This window comes from Camelina sativa, chromosome 10 (genome assembly GCF_000633955.1).
Source record: "Camelina sativa cultivar DH55 chromosome 10, Cs, whole genome shotgun sequence".
Classification (NCBI taxonomy): Eukaryota; Viridiplantae; Streptophyta; class Magnoliopsida; order Brassicales; family Brassicaceae; genus Camelina; species Camelina sativa.
Window position 1 is genome coordinate 20,012,979 of NC_025694.1, and position 8,730 is coordinate 20,021,708.

Below are 8,730 nucleotides of genomic sequence, written 5' to 3' on the forward strand. Positions count from 1 at the left end.
TTTTTTTTTTTTTTTTTTTTGGTATGTCCTTCAATTAGTAAACATCAAAAAAAATGCGAGAACTAAATGGTTTTCCAGTGATCATCAATGCGTTGGTTAGTTAAGATATAACATAAAATTATAATCCACAAATATTAAATTCACATAATAAGTACGTATATCATGTCTGAAAATTGATTTAATCACACATACCATGAGATTATATATTGATGTCGCTGGAAGATTGGATTTGAAGCCGTATATTTGAACACAATAGATATTTTAGAGGCTGTGATTAAATTAGTAGTTAAGGTCTCTATGAGATGGAGAGCAGTGAAGAGTTCGTCTCCAACCACGAAATTTTCTTTTTAGGATCTAAACTTCTAGCTGGTTGGCAATGAATTTAAATTCATATGTAGGAATACTAAGACAGTATAATTTGTTTTTTTGATCCACGTTTAGGAATACTAAAAATTCATGTGACCTTTTTCTAAGAAAGCAGATAATGTAAAATGTAAACCATCTATACATATTATGTGATTGGTAGGCCTATACTTCACAGTTCACGGTTTGATCGGCTTATACTTAATCGTACTAACGACATTCACGTGGAAGGGAACGATATCTCATTAAAATCATTCTTCTATAATAAGCCAAATAAAAAAGAAAAGCAAAAAAAGAAACACGATTTATATAAGAATCTTGTACATTTTTATTTAAATTGTTCCAGAAGCAAAGAAGTCGATTCTCAATTTCCACCCTTAACTCAAGGAGGAACAAACGATTATTTAAGGCTAACCTCACGCATAGCACAACAAGACAAACCAGTAAAAAAAAACTGCTTCTTCTTTTCAACCCTTTCATCAGCAACCGACCAAAGAATGGAGTCGCTTATCAAGTCCCAGCACGCTCAGCAGCTGGCGGGTCACAACAGTTCAACCGGTAAAAATACTTCCACGGACATGATGCCGGCGACTGGACTGGCGATGTCATCGGACGAAAACATGATGCTGAAACTGATCCAACAAACCCACTCCCCAGATGCTCGCGAAGTCCAAGTGCGTGGCCTTCTCTCTCTCGTTGAGGATATTCTCGACCGTGCCACCCTTGACTCTCAAGACACCAACGCCTCCGTTAGTATTCTTACACCACACATTCAATATTTCCTTCTTAACTTGTACGCTATGATCTTGTTCCCTTTATACGTACTCGCTTTGATTTTGCAGATGCTTCCGTTGCCCACTGAGGATAAACTGATGCAGTCAAGCATGATGAGCGTTCTAGATAGTGTCTCCTATGCTATTGATCGCGTAGCCTGCGAGGTATAGCCACTTTTCTTTTCTTTTGCTTTCGCACTCTCTAAAGATCAGCAACCTATTTTCCAACCTAACTTGAAACGCAAGCAACACAATGTTTATGTTGTTCTCTTTATCCTTTTTCAGATAGCCTACAAATCTTTGACGGGATCAGACGCGCACGAGATAACAATGTCAGTGTTCGAGCACCTCTCAAGCTTCCACTGGGACGGCAAGCTCGTCCTGACTCTAGCCGCGTTTGCGTTGAACTACGGAGAGTTCTGGCTTCTGGTCCAGTTCTACTCAAAGAACCAGCTTGCTAAGTCCCTAGCTATGCTCAAACTCGTCCCTGTGCAGAACAGAGTGACCCTCGAGTCTGTGTCCCAAGGTCTCAATGATCTCATCCGAGAGATGAAGAGCGTCACGGCATGTGTAGTGGAACTTAGCGAGTTACCTGATCGGTACATTACACCAGACGTTCCTCAGCTGTCGAAGATCCTCTCTACAATCCCAATTGCGGTCTACTGGACTATAAGAAGCGTCGTGGCTTGCATTTCTCAGATCAACATGATCACTGCCATGGGGCACGAGTACGATATCTAACTTCGTTTTATCCATCTTTTTGTTGTGTTTTTGATCAACCGCCAACGCTAACGATTTATATATATATATCAGGATGATGAACACTCAAATGGATTTATGGGAAACATCCATGTTAGCTAACAAGCTAAAGAACATTCATGACCATCTCGCTGAGACCTTGAGGCTTTGTTATCGTCACATAGGTTTTGTTACCCGTCCCATTTAATTTAGGAGCTATTAATTCATCTCTCTGTTTCTTTACTGACAAAGACTGCATCTTGCAGAGAAGCAGAGGAGCTCAGAGTCCTTAAAGGTGTTGCATTCCTTATTCGACACCACTCATATTGATAACATGAAGATTCTGACGGCCTTGATTCATCCCAAATCCCACATCACTCCATTGCAAGATGGGATGACCAAGAGAAAGGTTTCTGTGTTGGATATATATATTATAAAGTTCATCAATGTAAAATGCTAAGTTGAGTACGTAACCTCTGATCTATTAATATGAATGTTGCAGGTTCACTTGGATGTGTTGAGGAGGAAGACAGTGTTGCTGCTCATCTCTGATCTCAACATACTCCTAGACGAGCTATCGATTTTTGAGCAAATCTACACAGAGTCAAGGAGGAACTTGGTGGGAGTCGACGGTAAGAGTCATATGCCTTACGAGGTTGTCTGGGTCCCAATCGTCGATCCTATCGAAGATTATGAAAGATCTCCCAATCTACAGAAAAAATTTGAGGCTCTCAGACAAGATATGCCATGGTATCCTAGCTAACACCATTCAAAACAACACAATGTAAAAATTTTGAAAGATGCAGAAAAAATTGAAAGTGTTTGTTATTATGTGTGTCAGGTACACAGTGGATAGCCCGAATCTGATAGAGAGACATGTGGTGGAGTTTGTGAGAGGGAGGTGGCATTTCATGAACAAGCCGATACTTGTGGTGATTGATCCACAAGGCAACGAGGCTAGTCTCAATGCGCTTCACATGATCTGGATTTGGGGAACTGAAGCTTTCCCATTCACTAGGTCTCGCGAGGAAGAGCTCTGGAGGAAAGAGACTTTCTCGCTTAACCTCATCATCGATGGCATCGACTCTGTCATTTTCAACTGGGTAATTCTAAAAACTAGTCTCTTATGATTGGACATTATTATAGGAACAGAGCAGCCTGATATATGAGACTTTGACCTAATCACTAAGGATCAACCCATGATTGATTAATACAGATAAACCCGGATAATTACATTTTCTTGTACGGAGGAGATGACTTGGACTGGATAAGGAGATTCACTATGGCGGCCAAAGCAACGGCCAAAGATTCCAACGTGAAGCTAGAGATGGCTTATGTCGGTAAACGAAACCATAGCCACAGGGAACAGACCAGGCGTATCAGTGAAGTAATCAGGTCTGAAAATCTCAGCCACAGCTGGGCCGAGCCACCCTTGATGTGGTTCTTCTGGACTAGGCTCGAGAGCATGTTGTACTCCAAGATTCAACTCGGTAAAGCCGATGATCATGACGAGGTAATTAAAAAAAAAAAAAAACAGAGTAGAACTACTACTACTAGGGTTTATAATTTGGCCAATGAAGAAAACACCCTTGTATACTATCTAGGGTTTTTTTTTTTTTTTCTATTGATAAAACGTTTTTGGGAAACTAATTTAGGTGATGCAAGGAATCAAGAAGATACTGAGCTACGACAAGCTTGGAGGATGGGCACTGCTCAGCAAAGGACCTGAGATCATTATGATCGTTCACGGTGCCATAGAAAGGACTGTGAACGTTTACGACCGGACCTGGAAAACCCATGTTCCGACCAAAGGCTACACCAAAGCAATGTACGACCACCACCACGATGAGATCCTCCTGGAAACCGGAAAACCTTGTAGCCACTTTGATTTCCACATCACTGCTCGGAGCGGTCGGATTCCGGAAAAGATGAATTGCTTTGAGTGTCAGCGTCCGATGGAGAAGTACATGAGCTTCGCTTGTTGTCACGATGAAAAGCTCCACGAAGACGAGAACTATAACTTCTAAATGCTGCTGCGATGAGCCTCTTCCGGCCGCTTCTTCTTTCTTTTTTTCCCCCCTTTTTATAAGTAATTTGGATTATCAAAAATACTTAATCCGTAATAATTTCTGAATTTCAATGTCTTTGTATGAGAATTGGTCAGTAGTCTATGTGTGTGGTTTCACCTTTTGTGGACATGTCCGATTGAAGTATTATTATTCCTAACCATTTTCAATAATAAACAATTTCTTTTCTTACATCTATGTATATATTTTCTTAATCAAACCAAGATGAAATTAAACAGCCTTTTTTAATCTCTGAAACCCACCACTTCAAAAATAGTTACTTCCTTTCCCTCTTCTTATAATGTTCTCTAAATTACACTTTATTTATTTAATGGACCCCCATGAAGGAGGACATACTCGATCCTTAAAATTTATTCTTTCTAGTTTTTTTAAAAGTTTCACTATTAATAAATTACTTACTGTTACTTATGTTCTTATCGTATTCTGATTTATCAATTGTCATTTATTGGGTTATCTTCTTTTTTTTTTGGGTCAAAATATTGGGTTATCTTCTTATAAATGTTTTTTTTGTGTTAGTTGTTGATATCTCATTTTCGTGTCCATCGAATTATAGCATTTCAATGTGCCCCTCATGTCGACGATGTAATGTTTTATTTTCCTTGTTTTGATACATATCCTGTCTTCATGTGTGGTCCATCTTCGAATAATATATAGTATTTTCTTAATTCCTGATCGATAAAGTATGAATTGTTATCATACATACACACGATAATTACTCTTGGGGCAAGTTTTTGTTCTTAAAACACAAATCCATATACAACTTCCTTCCTTCCGCACTTCCAATTTTATTTTTTGGTATCTATTCTGTCACAAAGTAGTATCTTGATGGATTTCTCTAACTAAATCAAGGCAAAAAGTTAAGTATATGTCAGTCGATCGCATATGTCTAATCTCATAACGAATGGTTTTTTTTAATTTTAAATCTAAATACCAACCATATCATCCCACATGCCATTGTCACCTTGTTCTGTCTTAGGAAAATACACTTTGTTGTAAGTCAATTGTACTCTTTACACTATTGATTGCCCTTAATTAATCCATTTAAGCTCTTTTTTGGAGGAACAAACAAAAAAACTCTACTTTAATTGGTCTGTCCATGTCCATTTCAACTGTTGATACATAAATTAGGGGTAACACATGTATAATATTCGTTCAGTTTCCTATAAATTATCAAGAAAATTAGTTAGGTACATAATGTGTTTGAAATGAAGAAGATGTAGTTTATTTTATTTTAATTAGCCGTGGGGTTATATTTATAACGTATGGATCTAAAATATCAGAGTTCCCAAATACTATACGGGGTCCTATATACAAAAAAAAAAATTGTATGAGTTCAAACTTCCATAGCAAAGTTTCCTATATATAGAAATTACTCTGAGGTGATAATTTTGCAAGCAAAGTAAAGATATTGAGGTCAAGAGGGATAAGTTACCCATTACTTGACCCTTTACATAAACTAGAAAGAGATAGTGGGTGTGATTGGTGACAAAAACAAAACAGTACAAATGGTATAATTTTGAATTTTTACCAATCACAAAAATTTAACTAAAAATTTTATTAAAAATTTTACTTTCAGCTTTTTTGTACAACTTTTTGTTGCAGCTTTGCACTATTTCGTAAAAGCTTATAGCTTCAGCTTACAATTTTGGATATGTTACCAATAAGACCCAATATAGTACTAGTTAAATTAGTTAAAATATATATATTCAAAGTTAATTGTAAAATCGATTAATTATTTTAGCGTTAAATATTACTAGTATTATGAAAAGAAACAAAGAAGAATGTATACTAGTAAAAAAATAAAAACAGAAAAGAGTGTGAGACTTAAAAAAGCCACTTGTTATTATGAGTGGGTACTCTCTCTTTCTCTCTCTCTGTCTCTCTCTGTTCCCAAGGAGAAAAGCTTCAATCTCAAAACTTCAGAAAGCTCAATAAACCAAAACCAAAACCAAATGCTAGCTGTGTAGAGAGAGAGACGGAGTGAGGAAGTGTAAGGAGATGGGAGGTGTGACGTCATCGATGGCGGCGAAGTTCGCCTTCTTCCCGCCGAGTCCGCCGTCGTACAAGGTGGTGACGGACGAGCTCACAGGGCTGTTGCTGCTAAGCCCTTTCCCACACCGGGAAAACGTAGAAATCGTAAAGCTTCCGACAAGGAGAGGCACGGAGATAGTGGGTATGTACGTGAGGCACCCGATGGCAACCTCAACGCTCCTCTACTCCCATGGAAACGCAGCCGATCTGGGACAGATGTATGAGCTCTTCATCGAGCTTAGCATCCATCTCAAGGTTAATCTCATGGGGTATGTTATTATGTCTTTCTTCCCCCTTTCCTATTCTGATGTTTTTTACCTCTTAACTAATAATGTGTCTCTTCTCTGTCTTTGATTTATATGTTTTCTTTCTAGAAATAGTTTCCGTTGATTCTGATGTTTTTTAGTTGCTGCCTGTAATAACTAAATGTGTTTTTTTTTGTGGCTAAGATCTGCTTGGAATCAATCAGTCTTTTGAATTTTTGGTTGCTTTTAAAAAAAAAAAAAAATGAATGAACGATTGTTGCAGATACGATTACTCCGGGTATGGACAATCTACTGGAAAGGTTTGTCCTTTACCCATCAAATATGGTTGATTGATACATTTTGAGTTTTTTAGGACTAAAAACCAAATATTTCTTTCTTTCCTCTTGAATGATTGAAAAGCCCAGTGAGCATAACACGTATGCTGATATCGAAGCTGTTTATAAGTGTCTTGAAGAAACCTTCGGCTCTAAGCAGGAAGATGTCATCCTCTATGGCCAATCTGTTGGCAGCGGTCCAACCTTAGATCTTGCTTCCCGGCTGCCTCAGCTTAGAGCCGTCGTCCTTCACAGCCCCATTCTCTCCGGTTTACGAGTTATGTACTCCGTTAAGAAAACCTACTGGTTTGACATCTACAAGGTTATACTACTACTACTTTTTTCCTTTCGTGTACTCTCTCTCTCTCTCTCTCTCTCTCTCTCTCTCTCTCTCTCTCTCTCTCTCTCTCTCTCTCTCTCTCTCTCTCTCTCTCTCTCTCTCTCTCTCTCTCTCTCTCTCTCTCTCTCTCTCTCTCTCTCTCTCTCTCTCTCTCTCTCTCTCTCTCTCTCTCTCTCTCTCTCTCTCTCTCTCTCTCTCTCTCTCTCTCTCTCTCTCTCTCTCTCTCTCTCTCTCTCTCTCTCTCTCTCTCTCTCTCTCTCTCTCTCTCTCTCTCTCTCTCTCTCTCTCTCTCTCTCTCTCTCTCTCTCTCTCTCTCTCTCTCTCTCTCTCTCTCTCTCTCTCTCTCTCTCTCTCTCTCTCTCTCTCTCTCTCTCTCTCTCTCCAAGTTGTAATGTTAAGACTTTTCGTGTTTCCGCAGAACATCGACAAAATCCCATATGTGGATTGCCCTGTTCTCATCATTCATGTAAGTTAGTTTGTTTTAGGTTTCAATTATATTGTAGATACCTTTTCTTTGTTTTAAGTTTTTTGGATCCGAAACATGTATGTATGTGGCAGGGAACTTGTGATGAAGTAGTGGATTGCTCTCATGGGAAACAACTATGGGAACTCTGCAAAGACAAGTACGAGCCGCTTTGGGTGAAAGGAGGGAACCACTGTGATCTTGAACACTACCCCGAGTACATCAGACACCTTAAGAAATTCATCGCGACAGTAGAGAGATTACCTTGTCCGAGGATGATGAGCAGCGACCAATCAGTTGATGCGCCCCCTAGGAAAAGCATGGACAGGAGAGTGAAGCCGAGGCACAGCACAGAGCGTAGAGAGAGAGAGAAGCCGCCAAAGAGTCAGTGGAAGAAGAGTAGCAGCAGCAGCAAGCTCAAGATCTCTTTTGATCATCTTGATCGCTCCAGGAGGAGCGTTGACTGCCATGAAAAGAGTCGGAAAAGCGTTGACCAGTCTCATCAGATTGAGAGGGGAAGGAAGAGTGTGGACAGACTTGGCTCCGAGTAAAAAACACACACACACACGCACGCACATATATAATACGTATAGATGATGAAAGAGTACATAACTGTTGTTTACCAAACAAACAAACAAAAAAACCATGCATGTGGCCGTGATACTGATTTGTAACGCTTATGCAATTTGGGATCTATCTTATCATATACCCTATCTACTTTTCTAAATCAAACAACCTCTTGATTCGACTCTAGGAAGCATTCACTGTCTTGGGCCAGGTGGGAAAGTTTTACCTTTGCATTGTCCTCCCCTCTCTCTTTCGAAGATTTACCTAAACCTTTTTAATTAGGTCTCAACGCTACTGTTGTAATGCTATTTTTAATCTCCAATTGGATATTTCATACCCCAAGTATAGAGATATTCATGATTCATCCATCAAATCTATATATAAATATTATCGTGCGAATTCATATCCTAGTTAATAATATATTATACAAAACTTTCAGTTTCATGAAAAATATCAAACCTGGAAATTTTTTTTTTTTTAAATCTCATACAGTAGTAGTACTTCTAGAAATCCAAATTTTAGGATTTTTGCTATAAAAAAAAAAAAAAGGAATTGTTTAGCAAACAACTAGCTAGTTCTAAAAATAAAAGACTACTAGCTAATGGATGTCCATAATATTCTCAAATCCATCCAATTCCCCAATTAGCCTGTCAAAAAAACATTATAAAAACCATTCACTGTCTTCCTTTTCTTCATCTGAAGCTTTTGCAGTATTTTCATTAATAAATAAATAAATATACTGCTTTAGCTTTGGAACAAAAAAAAAAAAAAAAAAAAAAAAAAAAAAA

At 38.4% G+C, this 8,730-nt stretch overlaps 2 protein-coding genes across 2 annotated transcripts; both read left to right on the plus strand.

Annotated features, from left to right (window-relative positions):
- LOC104719422 (protein SIEVE ELEMENT OCCLUSION B) lies at nt 789-4,110 on the plus strand. The gene is made up of 9 exons (XM_010437350.2): nt 789-1,112; nt 1,206-1,301; nt 1,422-1,864; nt 1,950-2,059; nt 2,141-2,283; nt 2,377-2,624; nt 2,716-2,977; nt 3,091-3,387; nt 3,530-4,110. The coding sequence occupies exons 1-9, from the start codon at nt 861-863 to the stop codon at nt 3,899-3,901; spliced, it is 2,223 nt and encodes a 740-aa protein (XP_010435652.1). The 5' UTR covers nt 789-860; the 3' UTR covers nt 3,902-4,110.
- LOC104719423 (protein ABHD17C-like) lies at nt 5,793-8,112 on the plus strand. The gene is made up of 5 exons (XM_010437353.2): nt 5,793-6,261; nt 6,521-6,557; nt 6,658-6,894; nt 7,331-7,378; nt 7,471-8,112. The coding sequence occupies exons 1-5, from the start codon at nt 5,960-5,962 to the stop codon at nt 7,924-7,926; spliced, it is 1,080 nt and encodes a 359-aa protein (XP_010435655.1). The 5' UTR covers nt 5,793-5,959; the 3' UTR covers nt 7,927-8,112.

Coding starts and splice junctions, on each gene's coding strand:
- LOC104719422 (XM_010437350.2), top strand. CDS start 861: ATGGAGTCGCTTATCAAGTCCCAGCACGCTCAGCAGCTGGCGGGTCAC. Junction 2,060..2,140: donor GCTTTGTTATCGTCACATAG/GTTTTGTTACCC, acceptor TGCATCTTGCAG/AGAAGCAGAGGAGCTCAGAG. Junction 3,388..3,529: donor AAGCCGATGATCATGACGAG/GTAATTAAAAAA, acceptor AAACTAATTTAG/GTGATGCAAGGAATCAAGAA.
- LOC104719423 (XM_010437353.2), top strand. CDS start 5,960: ATGGGAGGTGTGACGTCATCGATGGCGGCGAAGTTCGCCTTCTTCCCG. Junction 6,262..6,520: donor CTCAAGGTTAATCTCATGGG/GTATGTTATTAT, acceptor CGATTGTTGCAG/ATACGATTACTCCGGGTATG. Junction 7,379..7,470: donor GCCCTGTTCTCATCATTCAT/GTAAGTTAGTTT, acceptor TGTATGTGGCAG/GGAACTTGTGATGAAGTAGT.